We start from the raw sequence: 17,850 nt of genomic DNA, 5'->3' as shown, positions 1-17,850 counted from the left end.
AAATTACAGGAATTTGAAAAGTTAGAAATTTTGCATTAGAACTAATGACACTTTATAAGGAATTATTAGGAATTCATGGGAATAAACTCAAGAGTATTTAAAAATACTGAAGATAGGGATACGTATCTTACAATCTTTACCAAACCAAGCAAATGTTTTCCACAAAGCACCTGCTTAGGTGCAGAGGTCATTTGGCCACGCCCCCTACCTGCGTAATTTCTAGGACGATGAAGTCACATTTCTCAAGGAGGAGTTTAGGAAAGATGCTATTTTAATGACAGAAGAAGCTCTTTTAAATAAAACTTTTAAAAAGTGTGAATTTTGTTCACTTTTTAAATGTTTATTCAATGAAATAAGTATTCATTATTTCGTTAATTTAATAATGAAATCTATTAATTTATCAGTTAATTTATTTTAACTGATAAATTAATCAGTTAAAATGTGATGCTTCTTAACAGAGTACTGAACTTAAAGTTGCAAATAAACTCTCTAAGATAAACTTTCCTAAAGTTTAGGTTTTTTTTAAAAACTAAACTTTATGTGTTTGTTCCAGAGCTGTTTGTCCAGTTTTGTCAAAAATGTTGCTTTAGGCAGTGAGCTTTAAAAAATGTTTTTTTTTTTTATTCCCGTGTTAATGCTTCAAATTCTTGAAAATTAGACAAGTTAAATGTTCCTTTAATGATTTATAAAAAAAACCATATACTCCAGTTCTAACAGTGTCAAATGTGATGCAGCAAAAGCAAAAACAATTATAAAGATTGAGTTCCAGTAAACATCATAATCTTTGATAAAAAAAGAACAAATAAATTACGGCTGACTCTTCTGTAATAAATAAAATCTCCTCGTTTCTCCTATTAATACCCTTTTGTCTGAAGATTTTCAGAGAGGTTGATAGCTGACAAAGGTACTTAGATTGAGAAAAGAGAAATTTTAGCTACTAAGCTTTCAAAACGTCTACATTAATGCAGAAACAAAACCCCGGTTTTCGATCATTTCAGTACAAGTGACCTTCTGACACGCAGGCCAGAAAATGATGTCCAACACGCTCTTCTATGGAGAAAACTGACTTCCATCCATCCATCCATCCATTTTCTGTTCACCCTTAACATCTGCACCATAACAAAAAATATAATTTAAATTAGTTTATTTTAATTATACAATAAAAAAGTGAAAATTATAAGATATATATTAGACATAAAGTGATAAACAGCGCTGGAAAAAACAAAGAACCCACTGCACTGAATCCCACTGAAAACGTCCTGGTTATTCCACCAAATGTTGATTTCTGAACTTTTCCTGAGTTAAAATATTGGTATTGTTGTTTCTAAATGAATATGAATTTGTTTTCTTTGCATTATTTGAGATCTGAGAGCGCTGCATGTTTTTCATTATTTTGACCGTTTCTCATGTTCTGCAAATAAATACGAAATTTTTGCTTTAACTTCAGAGACATGTTGTCACTAGTTCATAGAATAAAAGAACAATGTTCATTTTACTCAAACATAGACCTATAAAGAGTAAAATCAGATAAACTGATCATTTGAAGTGCTCTCTTAATTTTTTTCAGAGCTGTATATAAAGTCTCCATTTCCATTTATATTCCTGAAAAATGTATCCCTATGGAAATAGATATCACTTTAGGTTCTCTTCACTCAAAACTTGGTTGGGTCCTGCCCGACTTGTCCGGATAACAGTGGGTTTGTTGAAGCAGGTGTATGACGGAGTCTTCACCTCCATCTCCACGGCGATAAGAAAGCTGCAGCAGGTCCTGATATGTGCTTGTTTGCTCACTCCGGTGGGCCAACAGGAGTCAAAAGGTCAGGTAACATTAGTGGTTCTAAATGAGTTTTATTCAGCTGGTCCGAGGGGGAAAACGGCTCTTTGGGTCGTAAAGTTTACACACATAGACACACACACAGCTTTAACTGATAGATTATAGACTGCAGCCTCCAGGCAGAGGCTCTTGTTTAGCCTGTTTTCGGTAATTGATAAAGAAAGACGGTCAAGAATTGGATTGTAGCAGAACAAAACCCTCAAGTTTGACCGGTTAAAAAACAAAAGAAGTGACCTCCTGACTCTCCGTCTGTCTTTCCCTCCCCCGTACCATTTTTAACTTTATCCTTAAAAAATGGCACCTTCCTAAAAGAAGCTTACTTAGTTCAAGTTTTGTTATTCCTTTAGTCAAACACTGAGAAGGAGGCGCGGCTGCAACCAATCAACTCTCAGATGAATCCCGCCAGACAGCTGCTTTCCTCCTCAGACGTTTGGAGGCTCATGAGCCGAGAGCCTCAACAGAGACAAAATGAGAAACGCCAGCAGCTAAAGTGCAGCGGCTTTGTTTAGCTTAGGAGAACAAGAAAACAGATTTTTCTTTGGAAGCAGGCAGAATCTGGAAAATCTCATCTCTTGCTTCCCCTCCTCTTCTTTCTTCTGGTTGCACAACTCGGCCCCGACAGGAGCGTCATTCCTCCTGCTGCACTCCTCCGTACTAGTCGCTTTGACCTTGCTCACATACACACACACACACACACGTCTGAGCTTCACAGCCGACAGGAATGGGACTGAGGAGAGCGATTGTTCTGGTTGCGTTGATGGAGGTGACATGGAGCCTCAACGTGACGACAATCGGACCTGAAACCGTTTCCACGGACGCCTCAGCTCATCCGGAGCCGGCCGAGGAGAACACAGAGCAGGTGAGGAAGATCAAAACTATATTGCAGTCATTATCAAATCAATATCATTCTGTACACAGTACAAAAACCAGCGTGAGTGAAAACAGGTTTCAGTAACTACTCAGGTTTGAGTACCAGATGCAGCCTGTTGAGATCAGATGGTGCTCAAAACAACATAAATATGTTTCACATGAGATTTAGACAGAGTGGAGGATGAGAGGGGGGTTAAAATGATAAAGAACATCAAAATATGAACTTTTTTTTCTTTTGGCTCATGAACTCCAACACTGTCCTGGGCGATTGTGGAGTCCAACAATAAACAAGCGAGGGAGCAGCTCAGTTCTTCCATTTGTTCTTTTTTGCAGGCAGCTGTCCTGTGGCCTCCAAGTATTTGTTGACAAGGTCTTCTTGTGTTCCTGGCAGGCAGGGCTGATATCTGCTGTAGTCCATGGTGTACTCTCCTTTTCCCTGCAGAAACATTGGGAGAACTTTTTTTTTTCCTGAGTAAAATCTGAAAATTAGCTTCTGTTTGACTGCTAATTTGAATCAAAACAAATTGAGGTGTCCCTGCTTTTACTAGAAGTCTGGCCACTGCTTTCCTGTGCAACTCGGCTTGGAAAAAAAAAAATCACTCCCCTCAACTCGGATTGTCTCCTGGTCGACTTTTGTCCAGGTCAATCAGCGAGCAGAAGAAGACATTTTGAATGACGACATCGATTTTCTGCACCATTTTAGGCTTGTAGTCTGCTGGTAGTTTTAGGAATTATAACGGAGAAAGTGAATGAAGCTTTTCGGTCTGTGTTGGCCAAATACTGATTTAACATTAACACCTGGTTTAGAGCGAAGTGATCTCTATGTAGTAATTTAAGTTGCAAAGCCCAGGAACGAATGCAAATCACAATCTTGATTTGGAAGCAGAGTTCCAAATGCTGCTCCACATTTCTTCAGTGATCTCGATGTTCAGCTCTCCTCTCCAGGTCTGGGTCAGAATTGGTGATTTATATTTATAATGACATTTTAACACTTTACAGCACGTACTAAGTGACACCTTGCGAGTTCAGAAGAACGTTCACTAATGTTCATGTTACCACATTTAGTCAAAGTGTCAATAAGAGGGTAATATTCTGCTCAAATGTAGATTATCTGGTGTGCAGCTCAGTGAAGTCGACCGCTTGCTACGCCGCCATCTTGACAAGCCCCTAGTGGCTCATTTTAAAAGAGGCAACAACTGCTTTTCACATGCATTCAACCTGAATATTAAAAGCATTTCTCAAATCTTGGATAGAACATCTACCAACAACAATCTAGATTCTGAACTCTAGACGTACCTCGGTGAAGGAGCGCAGCTCTGTGGAGTAGCCAAACATGTCGTTCAGAGGAATCTGTTGGAGGAATCCAGGCGAATTTAGAAAGGAATGGAGGAACATGAATATGTACTGTAGATCACATATAAATGCTGTAATTTGAAGCCAGACTCACATCAGCGTACAGAGTGAAGTATCCCTCGGCGGCGTCCTGGCCTGTGATCACACCGTGGCGACGGTTCACCCCGGCAATGACAACTCCTTGAAACTCCTGCGGCGCAACGATCTCCACCGACATGATTGGCTCCAGAATCACAGCGTTGGCCTTTTCCATTGCTGTGGAGGAGAGAGCGCCACCAAATTTAACAAACACACAACGATGACAACGTAAAGAAACAGCGGTGGAAATGAATGCTTCTGCTCGATTTTTGTTTTGGTTGCACACACCACTTTCATTTGTTTGCCCTGAGCGAAACACAACGTTAAGGCAGACCTTGTTTCAGAGCGCCCTCTCCTGCACGAATGAAGGAGATTTCATTGGAGTCGACCATGTGATTGGCTCCGTCCTCCAGAAGGAATCTGACTCCTGAGATCTTGTGTCCGCTGAGGGGTCCCTTCTCACAGGCCTCCCTGAAGCCCTGCAGCACGAGAAACATGGAAGAAATTGTTAAAAAAAAACAAAAAAAACTGGAGAGCTTGACGTTATTTTGACAGTTACGGTACTGTAGAGCACTTAAACCTTCAACAATAAAAATAAGAGTAAAATTGCACTTTCAGCTACTTCTACTCACCGCTGCTGGATTTCAAACAAAATTGACTATTTCAAGTTGAATTATTCTTTTCTTTCTTTATATAAAATTTTTGTCACAAGTGGTAAATCCCCACAGTGATGAATCATAAGCAGAATGGGGTTGCCACAGAGCACTTATAAATCCCTGGATGTGTTGCCGATCTTTTTGGTCTTCAAGTTATTGCTTATTTTTTATTTCTTTCACACTTTTTAAAAATATTTCTCAACTTTAGGCATACAGTATGTGCCGCTGCCGAGCAATAAAAGCGCACACCTTCTCCACAGCCGGCACAAACTGCTTGGGGACGTTGGTTCCGATGGTCTGATCTTCGAACTCCAGCTTGGTGTAGTGTTCGGGCTCCAGTGGCTCCAGGACCCCGGTGACTTTACCGTACTGCCCGGAGCCGCCGCTCTGCTTCTTATGGGTGAAGTCAAATCTGAAAACACAAGAGACGAAGGAGTCGCGGTTTGAACCAGCATGATGGACTGAACCCAAAGTTTGTCGTGGCTAATCTTGTCGCAGTAAACGACTGTTCGATTAATGGTACGATAAATTAAAGTGAGCCAGATGATTATGATAGTTTTGATATATATTGGAGTGAATACATTTGGGAAGGAACAACGTTTGGCTGGATCTCTTTGAGCACAAAATATTTTAAGAACCTGCCAGCATGATGACAACAAAAAGTGAAAACGAAGCGGGAGACTCGTCATCATACAAAGGTCTATTTTGAATGGATTTTAATTTAATTTGTTATTTTGGGATTTTTAATCAAATGAATTGTGTTTGTTTTTGGTTGCACTGGATTGTAATTTGCAAGGTTTCATTGATTTTGCACAGAAACTTCATTAAAACGAATTACTTGTTGAAAGTTTCTGGAGTAAAACATTTTATGCCATGTTGTGCTTCTATGCAGGTGACAATGTTTACACTTGAGCACAAAATTAATCCCTGGCAGATTGAAAATTGAAAAATAACCTTAGTTTTACTGACATGTTTCTTCAGATGGAAATAATACGAACCTTTACCAGAGTCCTGAAAGTAACCCAATAGAGAATATGCGGAGGAAGTTAAAGATTAGGGTGATGGAAATGAGCCCTTCCGATTTTTATTAATTTATTTTTCATTCATAACATGCTCTCCAGTCATAATAATAGTCTTTTTAGAAATGCTTTCCAAATTTCTAATTGCAAACAAAACAGAGAAACGGACGTGTGAATAATTCTGGGCTTTAATGTCCATTGCTTTAACTGCAAATGCTGTAAAACTGCTGAGCAGGAGAAGCATCCTGTCTCTTTAAAAAGGGGTAGAGCTAGAGGAGCTCGGCTGTCAAAGGAGGAAGTAATGCTTTCATTTGCGGGAGGAGCAGCTGATTTGGAGGACTGAACGGAGAAAACATTCACCCAGTCAAACCTTCAGCACTGCAGCCCAGGCAAGAAGCTCTTTGATTCACCCTTTTTGCTCTCGCATGTTCGTTCTACTTCCTACTCTCCTCTGTAAACGTGTCCAAGCTGAAGACAGCAGCCCCACCCAGCGAGCACCCAGGGGGTCAAAGTCCATAAGGAGTTTACATTTCCTCTCTCTCTGTGCACAGAAAGAAGCGGCGGCAGAGGAGGAGGATGTGATGGCGACAGGTGAGCTGAACCCCAACCACTACCCCGCCCAGAGGGCCGCCAAGTTGGTCCAGCACTACCTCAACGCGCGCTACGGCTCCCCTTACAAACTGTTTGGACTGAAGGAGGTCCACAGTGGGAACGCGGAGGTCAGGTTCATCTTTGCTGCCGAGCAGCAAACGTTTCACAATCTGCATGTTTTGATCAGCTCAACTCTGGATGTTCCCAACAGGAAGTGGCAGACTCCGGGAGAAAGTATCAGCTGGAGATATCGGTGCACGAGATCATCAGCAACGTAGGAGAAACTTCACTTTGTTGTTAAAGCTGCTGTTTGCATCAAAGGGTTTTAACTAGAGTTGCACGAATCAACAGTTTTGTGGTTTATGGCTGACGCTGCTTTATCTTTAATGATAGTAATATAAGATACAAACACATTTCAAATGTTTTCTAGCAAAGAGTGATAGTTGATTAAGCTGCTTTAGTGATATTTTACATTAAGGACGAAAAAATCAACAGAAGTCTTACATTGATAGTGTAGCTAGCATTACTGGAAGCATTGTTCTGTTTTATTTAAAAAACTATTTTTTGTTCAGAGATTTCCTAAAGGCTGCCAGTATTTCCAAAGCAGACATGTTTAATAACAATTTAAAAGAATAAAACAGTGCGACTTTGTTCTATGTTTAGTCTGCCTGTTATATTCTAAGTCTTGCTTTCTCTCGCTCTCCTGCAGCCTGAATGAATTAAAAAAAGGCATGTCATTAAAAAAATACAGCTTGCATTACTTTAACATTTCTGTGCACCTCTAACTTTATTTTACTGATACCTAAACAGTCAAACCTGGAGTCTGTCCTGAGGAAAATCCTCCAGATCAAAGAGTAGCGTTGTTACTGCTACTTGGAGGCACTTATATGGTACATTCAATTATTGGAAAATAGTAGGATTTTTTTGGAGTTTCTCACCAGCAAGTTAAGAGTAAGAATCGACTGGACAATTCCTGTCATCAATCGATTTCTCTGTGCATCTCTAGATCTGTGTCTCATTCTAAATTTACCGTCTGTTTTGAATGTGTGGATATTTTTAGAAACAGCTTTTCCTCTTCAGTACTTGTTTCTCTCATAGATACTGAAATAAAACCTTTAAATAGACTTTTGCCCTTTTGAATTGGATTATTGTCGCCATCTTCCTCGTTTTGCCCATCTTCCCCTTTTTTGAAATTTGGCAGTTTTCTCTTCCCAATGTGTTTATTGAAAGAAATATTAGGCAAGTCTTAGGAAAGACTGAAGTTTGAACAGTCGGGTAATCTCTGGTGTTACAGTCAGCAGGTCTAACCGGGCCTGATCAGAACCGACTGCCTGATAAAGGAAGACTTGGATGAATAACTGCGTGGTTTAACCTGACTCACTGTTTACACTAAGGTGACGCCTTTTTTCTGTCTACTCCCATTCATTTCTATTACAACCAGACTAAAGAGAAATGCTCCGCCGAGGTTTTCTTTCCGAGCGGAGCAAAGCAGCTCTCACCTCAAGTCCAGGTCTCCGGATGTGAGGAGATCTTGAAGCTTGATGCCAAATCTGAAGAAGAGGCCTTGTACCAGCAGTACAAGACCAACAAAACCGTTCGCACTGAAGAGCGCCTACCGGGTAATGTTCAATAGCAGAGACGCTGCAGATTACTGCTGATGATTACCAAAAAGGGTTTGGTTCACTCAATGAGATTCTCCTCCTCAAATGTCTTTCAGACAGCTACGGTCACATCGACCCAGAGATGACTCCTTTCTGGCACCTGAGCATCGTGGCCTCTAGCTTCATTATGCTGAAGGAATCAACAGAAAACACTCTGTACAACGTGGCACAGGTGGCCAACATCACTCAACTGGTAAGCTGCTAGATTTCATTTTGACGGTAGAAAATAGCAGGAGCTCTAGCCCAAATGTGCAGTTTAAGCTGCGTGCTGCAAACAAGGACTTTACTGGGAAAGTTACGTATAGACATCTGCTGAAACCGATTGGGTCTTCAGGGTTTCCTCCTGAAAATATGCTAAGTCCGGTGGTAGGGATGCTAGGGCAGTCCACCAGCGGCCCATTGGGTTTAAAAAAGGTTAAGTTACAAAAATTTGGAGGTGCAGAAGCGGTCATCATAATTTGGAAATAATAACGTGTGAGGTCAACAGGCAGGTGCAAAATGACGCAATTAGGGCAGTTCAACACGTCGACTACACGTTTTTTTTTTTTACCTCTCCAGGGGGTCTTTTGTGGGCTCTAGTGTCCCTTATACGAAAGTACAGTAGGCTGACAGGAAGGGGAAAGAAGAGGGGGGAGACATGCGGCAAATGTCACCAGGTCCAGGAGTCGAACCCGCGACGGCCGCGTCGAGGACTCAAGGCCTCCAAATATGGGTCACGCTAACCCCTACGCCACCACGGCACGCCCACGTCGACTATAAACCTAGCTTAATCTGTCTCTACTGTCACTGTTAGTGGTACATTAAAAACCCTATTTAAAATAACAAATGACTCTTAGTCTGGTGGGGGAGCAAGCAAAGCCTGGTGGCCCGCCAGGCTTATAAAACACTTGGGGTGAAAACCAAGATTAAATTGGCTATTTTTGTTGGAAGTAAAGCTATAATTTCTGATTCTTTCGAAAGCTTTCTCTTTATGATTAGTACAAAATTCTTCTGCTCCAACACACCATATCAACTCTGCCAATAAATTGTCTACGGGACTGAGATCAGAGCTTTGTGTTTGTTGCCCTTGAGTCACTTTCGAACTAAATTGGTGGTCTCATTTTCCATTTAAAAGACCAGTTTTTGTCCAAACTTCAGCTTCCTGACGGAGGTCTTTAGGTAGTGCTACAACTTGTCCATATGTGGTTCTTTTCTCGAACCACATATCATGCATATTTGTACTAATTTATCCCTGCTTTTCTCTTGTGTAAAAACACTGCACATATGCATTTTACAATGTGTCTAATCTCCATTTTTATTTATTAATAACTAAAAAGAAAAGTGAGAAAAGTGGAACCAAAGTCAAATTTCTTATTTGTGTGCTCAAATCTGGCTAAGTTGTGACACGAAAACGTGTTAATCTCCAGGAGAACAACACGATTCTTTAAAAGGATTCCTGGAGTGAAAATGCAACGTCTGAGTCTGAACTGTCAAAGAAATGCAGCTTCCATCCCTTGCTGTCCAATAAATGATTCTTCACGCCCAATGTTCACAAAAACTGAAAGTCGGCACCAGATTAAGTCTTCAACCTTTGAACCAAACATGTTTGCTGTTACTTTCTCTGCTACAGGCAACAGAGAATGACCAGCTGAAGTTTGACTGCCACGTCCTGCTGCATGAAATGGTGTCTCAGGTAAACACATGCAGTAAAAGCTGAAAACTAGATCTTTTTTCATGTTAAACCCAAACAGAATTCATTAAGCCATTACATAAAAACTGATAAATTTACATTCAAAATAAGTATTAGGTCAATGATCTCCCAATATTGTGCTAAGCTGTGTGTTTTATAATAAAGATGTTTTTATCAGTGTGTGTATTTGTTGCAGGAAATTCCTCAGTGGAAGCTGCTGTTCACCTGGTCTCCAGCAGAGGGCGTGAAGGTGCTGCACACGGAGCAGCTGCCCCACGTTCACGAATTTGAAAAACGAGCAAAACCAAACTGATCTGCTGCTGTTCTCTAAACTGAGGTTGCAACACTTTGTAATCAGTTATTTCTTTGTAGACGTGCTGCAATATCTGAAGCAAGATTAGCTGTTTCTCTTTTTTCCCCCCTTTGCATCTTAAGCCGTTTAAAACACACAAGAAGCTGGAGTTTATACTCAATAAAGCGTTTAACGGTTTGTCTCGTGCTTTGAACTGCTCGCGTGGATTAGGAGGCAGACTTACGGTACAGGACTGGTGATCGTCTCTCTGAAAGCCACTTTTGGTTTCCCCATCACACAGGGACAGCTGTATTCTCGCTCCATCCTCTGGAAGGAAAGCGTTGGAGGGGAAAAAGAATCAGCACGCTAGGGTTGAAAACAACTTTAAAGTGCATTTAACAATTGCTGTGCCTTGTTAATCCTGTGCCTAATGCAGGATTAACAAGGTAAATTAAACCAGTGAATGATTCCAAGGAAAGAAGGTGGAGACATTTTTTTTTTTTTTTTTGCTGGCCTGCTAAAGATCAAAAATAAAGTTATTTTATTGCAGCTGAATAATTTCATACTTTAGTTTAAAAAAAAATAATAATAATTTGAGTGAAACTAAAACAAAATTCAAGACCATATCAGAAGACTGATTTTTGGATTATGGAGAACTGACACCAACATCTGTAAAGAAGTCTGTTTGGATGAGTAGTCAGAACCGTGCCTGGTCTGATTGTGATGTGATGCGTTTCACTGACACCGACTTCTTCATAAGTTCAGAATCATAATTTCCAGCCATCATTTGCATCCTGATTTACAGCGTCCAGCTTTTTCTGGTGCAGAATTACAATGCAAGTCTCACATCAACGACATAAAAGCTGGACAGAATGCAACATCTGCAGACTCTGATGTGAATCTGAATTAGTACCACATATTGAAGTGGGACAGATTGGATTTTTTTTTTTTTATGAGTAAAATGATTGGAACTGGGAAAAGCTGTCTACGGTGAAAAAGTCAGATATAAGTCGCTTATGGGCAAAAAAAACAAGTAGATTTGGGTCACATTTGCCTGGTGTGTGAACGTAGCCTTAGTGACATTAGTCCTGAATTCTTGGCTGTTGAATTTACATCCAATTAGCAACAACTGGAGAACAAAACGAGAGTAAAAACAGCTGTAAACCTGAATGAGGATGATGGTGTACCTGGGAGTAGATCTCCAGATGCAGCTCGCCCATGCCTGAGATGATGGTTTCTTTGCTCTCGGTGTCAAAAGTTACTCTGAAAGTGGGGTCCTCTCTGGTGAAACGGTTGATGCCTTTAGAGAATTTGTCCAAGTCGTTCTGGTAAAGAGAAAAAAAAAGAAGACATTTAGAGACAATCCTTCATTAGCACTTATTTCAGGTTTAAAAAAAAGAAACCCTTTTACCTTATTTGATGGCCTAATTGCCATGGAAATGACGGGCTCTGGGATGTGAATGGACTCCTGTGTGAGCATCAGGACAACAAATTAGAAAAAAACCCCATCAGTTCCCTGCAGTTTGATGGCCCAGGGCGTTCATGCGGCTCACCATGGAGAGGTTGGAGCTGGTCTTGGATGTGAAAGTGTCTCCGCTGGCACAGTCGATCCCAAACAGAGCGCAGATATCTCCTGCGTAAACCTCATCCACGTCCTCAAACACCACAACCAGACAGAGGAAGCAATCTGGTTAAATTCCCTCCACTACATTTATTACTTATTAATAAATACCCTTTCGTAGCTTTTTGTGTTTTGCTTCGTGTGTGAGGCGGATGGAAACATGTTGCTCTGTTGTCAAGGAGGATGTGGTTCTTATCTGCACACTTGACTAAAGCCAGAAGAGGAACTTCACTCCTCTGGCCAGTCATGCACTTCTCTAGTTTTTAATCTGCACACCGCAGATGGAGATAAACGGTGACCCGTGACGGCCCGCCGGCGACTCGCCCTCACCTCCATCTGATCGGCGTGGAGGCGCACCAGCCTCTGAACTCTGACTTTCTTGCCCGTGCGCGTGTTGTAGATGTACTCTCCTTTCTTCAGGCAGCCCTGGTAAACGCGGACGTAGGTCAGCTGACCGAACCTCCCGGCCTGTCGACAAGAGATAGCAAAGCGTGACGGACCTCGCCCTTCTGAGACAAACAGAGGCGGAAATAATCACTTTGAAAAAAAGAAAATAAAACCAAAAAAAGAGACAAGTACATACCTCCAGTTTAAAGGCAAGGCCAACGTAAGGGTTTGAGGAATCTCTGGTTGGGTCCATTTCAATCTTTGACTTCTCTGTTGAATCCCTAAAACGAAGAGAAGAAAGTCAATACGAAGGTTTTTTTTAAATTGCCCAAACACCCTCTTAAGAGGATTTTTTTTTTTTTTAGCAAAACATGCTTTTTTTTTTAGAAAGCATGATTCATATTTATCTACACACAATCACTGCACAGAAATGACCATCTTCAGCATTATTAGTCCTCTTAAAAACCAAGCTTTTTGTTCATCTCTGTTGGGCACCGATTTCACCAAAACCTGCAATATTAAGTTAAAACTAAAGCTGCTAAATACTATTTCAGTCGCCGATTATTCTGACGATTCATTGATTAATTGGATAAAAAAAGATTAAAACATTCTGCAGATGTTTTATTTAACAACTTACGCTTATTTTACATAATATTAGAAATACATAAAAATGCAATTAAAATAAATAGTCACTTAACTTCAGCAGACTGTTATCAGATGACATTTAGCTTTAAGGGGGCTGGTAAGTTTCACTCTGGCAGCTTTTGTTTTTAGAGAAATTACTGTTTGTGTAAATCAAAATATTGTCAGCATCAAAAATGAAGCAGGTCTCTTGAAATTAGCTTAAAACATTTTTGGCCAAATGTTTGACGAGACAAGCTTTGAAGCGCTCACTCTTCATTGAGGATGGCGTAGTTCTTGACTTCGCTGGGGTTCGGCAGGTAATCCAGGACGGCGTCCAGGAGAGGCTGGACGCCTTTGTTCTTCAGCGCCGTGCCGACCAACACGGGGCTGAACAGGCGCTGCACTGTGGCTCTGCGGACCGCAGCCTGGCAAACGAGAAGGTGAAACGGTTATGAAGCGACTGGCTTTCATTAATACATGCAAGATGCATCTAAACGTTGCAGGATGCTCTTGAGGACCATCCCTGGTTCAGATGGAAGAATATTTGTGCGTCAGAATGGCCGGGTCAAAGTTCAGGCCTGAATCCAACACGTAATGGAAAAGCATTTCAGTCAGCAGTTGTGCAACTCCTGAAGAGACATACCGCACAGGACTTGCAGCTGAAATTACAGCATAAAGTGCTTCTCTAAAATATTGAAAAACAAAAACATGTATCATTTTTCCTCTTTTTTTTTTTTTTTACAACTATGCTCTATTGTCTATTGTTATTTCACATAATTAAAATACACTATAGTTTGTAATTTTAACAAGGCAAATTGTAAACAACTTCAAGGGGTATGAATACTTTTGAAACTGTAAGTCAATCTGTTTAATTAACAGATCTAAATATTAACACTTTTCAACTTCCTATGTTGCGTCTGTCAAGCAAAAAATAAATAAATAAAACCTTAATCCATAAATGTGGTGACAAGCTGGTCACAAGACCCAAACTCTAAATGTCAAAACTCTCTTAAGATGCTAACCTTGAGGTCCTCTTTGGTAGGAACTTTCTCCTCCAGGAACATTTCTCCCAACGTTTCGTCAGCGTTGGCGACACACTCCACCAGCTCCTGCCTGCGGTCTGCAGCTTCTGCCCGGAAATCTGCTGGGATCTCGTCGTAGCGAATGCTTTGACTGCAGGGAAGAAGAAACACTTGAGAAATTCTCGCGTTTCGTATCTGGAAGCGACAGTGAGACGAACATGGATCGGAATGTCTTTTGAACAATGTAACATACAGGAAAGTTTCATGAAATAAGTAAAACAAACTATTGTTACCCAAACGGTCCTTCAAAGTACATGCTCCGCTCTTCTATCAGGTCGATGATGCCGCGCATGTTCCCCTCCAGGCCCATGGGGATGTTCACGAAGGCTGCGTTGTGGCTCAGTTTAGATCTAAAAGAAAAACAAAGCTCATGTCAGAGTTGAGAGGCACCGCCATAACAACGTAAACGCTGCTCTTAGAGAGAAGTTGGTGTCCACAGGTCAGAGTTTTTTCATCGCTAATCACAATGCCATTAAAAAAACATTGAATTTTGCAAATTGAGTTGATTTTGATTTATAGGGAAAGTCTGTAGAACAGTAACACCCCAGATGATGGCGCTGATTAAATGACAAGAGTTAAAAAGTCTGAGATTTTTATTCAAGCTGCAGTTGGTAATTTTTCTTAAAAAAATATGCTTTTTATATAGTTATTAGAAGTGTAATAAGTACATACTTCTAGTAAAGTATATATTAGATAATTAGTGAAAGACTGAGCTCCTCTGCATCCTCCCTGTGGCCCGACTGCCATCTGCAGAAATACACCAAAAAACAACAATCAAATCCTGAAGGAGGGTTTTGGCGCTGTCAATCATCCTTGTTCATGTGCTGCTCACATCCTCCCCCCTGCTCTCTGCTATCCTACAGCTCCTTCCCCACAGCGGATCTTGCCGGTAAACACACAGGCTAGTTAGCACAGCCACCGATGATGGCAGATAAACAGTTTTCTTGTAACAGGAAGTTGTTTCTCCGCCATTAGCACACTCAGCAGCATGTACACGACACTGATTGACAGCGCTGACACTCCTCCTTGCTCTGATTGGTTGTTTCAGACCAAGAATGGTGCATTTCTGCAGATGGCAGTACAACCACAAGGCTCAATCTTTTCACATGATTTCTCTCATGTTGTACTGGCATAACATAGAGAGAGTTTTAACAAATATGTAAAAAACGTTTTTACAAAAGTTTCCCACAGTAGTTTTAACATCTTTATTTAACAATCACAATTGTTTTTATGCATTTTTTTTACTGCAACAGTTTCTCTAAAAGGTGAATAATTCTTATTTTTGCCAATAAACCTAGTCTGACAAGTCAGTCAATATTTATTCATTTGATTCCCAGATTTCTAGTTATCTCCCCAAGTTGACAATGGCACTCAGAAAATCAGAGAGTTGCCTTACTTTCATCACTCGGCTCAGTGTGAGGACTTTAGCTGGACCCGTACCTCATCTGCTGCAGCGCCCGGCTCGGGTTGGCTCCCATTCGGTCCAGCTTGTTGATGAAGGTGAGGAAGGGGACGTTGTAGCGCTTCATCTGTCTGTTGACGGTCATGGTCTGACACTGGACGCCTCCCACTGCACACAGAACCAGCACCGCTCCGTCCAGCACCCGCAAAGCTCGCTCCACCTCGATGGTGAAATCCACGTGACCTGAAACACACACCCACGCACACACACAGGTCGGCTTAGGAACACTGTGATGTCAAAGTAAATATTGGTTCAGGAGCTTTCTGAGGAAGGACAGGCATTTTCTTTTGCCAAAAAGTGAAAAAAAAATAATACTGAAATTACTTTGGTAAAGTTAAAAAAAGAGATTTTAATACGTGACAACTAAACTAAAACTTTGGAGCTTTATTAAACCCTTTGTTTTGATTAGCAAAGGCCTTATAAAATTTATTTTCTGTGGAAAACATGATATATGGATTTAGACATCCTTGCAAAAGTATTTATTCTGCTTGGATCAACACAAAGTATAGCTATATTGTTAAATATATATATATTTAAAAACACAGGTGGTTTTCAAATGTTTAAATTGAGAGAGTCTCATTTGCAGTTATCTACAAACTATGCAGGAAACACACACATGGCAGTCCTGGAAGAAAACCTTTTAGAAACTGTGATTGACTTTCCTTCAGGACAATGACCCTAAACATACAGGTAGGCCCGCAGTGGAACGGATTAGAACAGGGGCCTCAAACTCCAGGCCTCGAGGGCCGCAGTCCTGCAGTTTTTAGATGTGCCACAGGCACAAAACACTGGAATGAAATGGCTTAATGACCTCCTCCTTGTGTAGATCAGTTTTCCAGAGCCTTAATGACCTAATTATTCTGTTCAGGTGTGGTGCAGCAGAGGCACATCTAAAAGTTGCAGGACTGCGACCCTGGAGGACTGGAGTTTGACACCCCTGGATTAGAACAAAGCATGTTCATGTGTTAGAATGACCTAGTCCAAGTCCAGACCTAAATCCAATTGAGTATCTGTGGTGGGAATGGAAGTTGAAATGTATTTATCCTCATATTCTGCCTTGGACAAAACATTTTCTGAGATTTAATATCCAACTCTTTTGAATCAAATTTCATTAGCATGACATCAGAGTGTTGTAAGACTATTGTCTTCAATCTATCCTGTGACCTTCTGTTTGACATCTGTGAAATGAGTGCTCTAGTGCTTTGATAATGTTTCACCTCCATTAGGTGCATCTATTTTGTTTTCCCCTATTAAGGCAGACTTGTCACTAAAAGGCTTCCAGGTTTTTTTTGTCTCTGCAGTTGCAAGACTTAGAATCTATGAATTAATGTTCGTAGATGCTCCCAATGATTGAGTTGTTAAGCAAAGAAAGATGATCAAGAGTTTAATCTCTTGATATGACCAATGATGGTAAAGACTGACCTCAAAATTCTTGCAGCTGTACATGGAGTGAAAGATCCACACTTTTCAGATATACAAGTGTTAAAAACCATGGCGGGTACCGGGTGTGTCAATGATGTTGATGTTGTGGTTCTTCCACATGGTGTATGTAGCTGCTGACTGGATGGTGATGCCTCTCTGCCTCTCCAGCTCCATGGAGTCCATAGTGGCTCCAACACCATCCTTCCCTTTCACCTTCACATCACAGAGGAAAGCACAGCTCATTAACGCTGCCTCATCTCCTACCTCCAGAAACTTCGCCCTTCCTGGCCCTCACCTCATGAATCTCTGCTATCCTGCCCGTGTAGTAGAGGACCCTCTCGGTCAGGGTGGTCTTCCCCGAGTCGATGTGAGCCGAGATGCCGATATTGCGGATTCTCTCGTTGGGGACGACCCCGGAGGAGCAGGTCCGACAGCTGTTCATAAGCACCTGCAGGACAGGGGCTCAAAGTTAGGAACTGTTTTTAAGAGAACTGGAGCTGAACCGGCGGTCAGAGTCAGGTTACCTTTTTCAGCGTGACGCTCCCCGGTGCTAACAGATGATTCCGGGTCAAACACAGACCCGCTTTCAGGAGCTTCATCTTGAAGAGAGCTCGGTGGAGTTCAGGCCGGGTGGTTGTGCTCGGCCCCAAACCTGCTAGCCGCCCGGTGAATGTCACGCCGGGATCCTACTGCTGGGTTGTGAAACACAACTTCCGCATCTACGGAAGCCCAGAAGCTCAACATGCGCCTTTTTGGTTTTAGCATTAAAAATTAATTACACTAGCAATTTTTTTTAATTTGAGATAGATTTTAAGCCTACATGTGTTCCTTTTTAAAGGCTGAAACAATATTGAAGCACAAACATCTGAATTATCAGCACAGTTATAACCTGAACGCATCAGATTATAAACACAATCTGATGCGTTCAAGGGCTAGCAGACGAGTTTATTTGTGTGCTATTTTGCATAATACATTTTGCTTTCATTTCGCAAAGAAATGTTTAGACCAATCTCATTCTAAACATTATCTATTGAATTGGTTTAATTAACTTTTCAACAATAGACCATATAATGATGCTGCTTTCATTAGGCTACTCTTTAAATTTTTATTCTCTATGTTTTGTTTAATTGCAAATATTTTTTCTCTATGACCAGTTATGATGCTACACAAAATATGATTAATTTTTAAAAGACACGCATGGATCAATATAAGTGTAGAAAAACTATGCC

The 17,850-nt window shown here is 41.0% G+C and overlaps 2 protein-coding genes across 3 annotated transcripts; one reads left to right on the top strand and one right to left on the bottom strand.

The window, feature by feature from the left end:
• Positions 1-2,360: 2,360 nt before the first annotated feature.
• Positions 2,361-10,221, top strand: lxn (latexin). Of its 2 annotated transcripts, none has more exons than XM_032590623.1 (7): positions 2,361-2,693; positions 6,362-6,529; positions 6,613-6,675; positions 7,843-8,020; positions 8,119-8,255; positions 9,672-9,734; positions 9,928-10,221. In XM_032590623.1, exons 1-7 carry the CDS (start codon positions 2,556-2,558, stop codon positions 10,042-10,044), a joined length of 864 nt encoding a protein of 287 aa, XP_032446514.1. In that variant the 5' UTR covers positions 2,361-2,555; the 3' UTR covers positions 10,045-10,221. The 2 variants fall into 2 exon arrangements, with proteins under 2 accessions (XP_032446514.1, XP_032446515.1); XM_032590624.1 differs by lacking the exon at positions 2,361-2,693 and adding an exon at positions 6,091-6,199.
• gfm1 (G elongation factor, mitochondrial 1) lies at positions 2,695-17,329 on the bottom strand. The gene is made up of 18 exons (XM_032590618.1): positions 17,146-17,329; positions 16,917-17,069; positions 16,702-16,834; positions 15,178-15,382; positions 13,971-14,087; positions 13,678-13,828; positions 12,926-13,080; positions 12,228-12,312; positions 11,975-12,112; positions 11,577-11,678; positions 11,435-11,491; positions 11,211-11,348; positions 10,268-10,350; positions 5,041-5,203; positions 4,470-4,614; positions 4,152-4,312; positions 4,001-4,054; positions 2,695-3,140 (listed from the first exon to the last, which is right to left on the bottom strand). Exons 1-18 carry the CDS (start codon positions 17,218-17,220, stop codon positions 3,009-3,011), a joined length of 2,247 nt encoding a protein of 748 aa, XP_032446509.1. The 5' UTR covers positions 17,221-17,329; the 3' UTR covers positions 2,695-3,008.
• Between the last annotated feature and the right edge of the window lie 521 nt (positions 17,330-17,850).

Source organism: Xiphophorus hellerii, chromosome 18 (genome assembly GCF_003331165.1).
Source record: "Xiphophorus hellerii strain 12219 chromosome 18, Xiphophorus_hellerii-4.1, whole genome shotgun sequence".
NCBI classification, from domain to species: Eukaryota; Metazoa; Chordata; class Actinopteri; order Cyprinodontiformes; family Poeciliidae; genus Xiphophorus; species Xiphophorus hellerii.
This window is presented reverse-complemented; position numbering and strand designations above follow the sequence as displayed.

Coding starts and splice junctions, on each gene's coding strand:
- lxn (XM_032590623.1), top strand. CDS start 2,556: ATGGGACTGAGGAGAGCGATTGTTCTGGTTGCGTTGATGGAGGTGACA. Junction 6,676..7,842: donor TGCACGAGATCATCAGCAAC/GTAGGAGAAACT, acceptor TATTACAACCAG/ACTAAAGAGAAATGCTCCGC. Junction 8,256..9,671: donor TGGCCAACATCACTCAACTG/GTAAGCTGCTAG, acceptor TCTCTGCTACAG/GCAACAGAGAATGACCAGCT.
- gfm1 (XM_032590618.1), bottom strand. CDS start 17,220: ATGAAGCTCCTGAAAGCGGGTCTGTGTTTGACCCGGAATCATCTGTTA. Junction 11,492..11,576: donor CCAGCTCCAACCTCTCCATG/GTGAGCCGCATG, acceptor ATGCTCACACAG/GAGTCCATTCACATCCCAGA. Junction 3,141..4,000: donor AGCTGCGCTCCTTCACCGAG/GTACGTCTAGAG, acceptor ATGTTTCTGCAG/GGAAAAGGAGAGTACACCAT.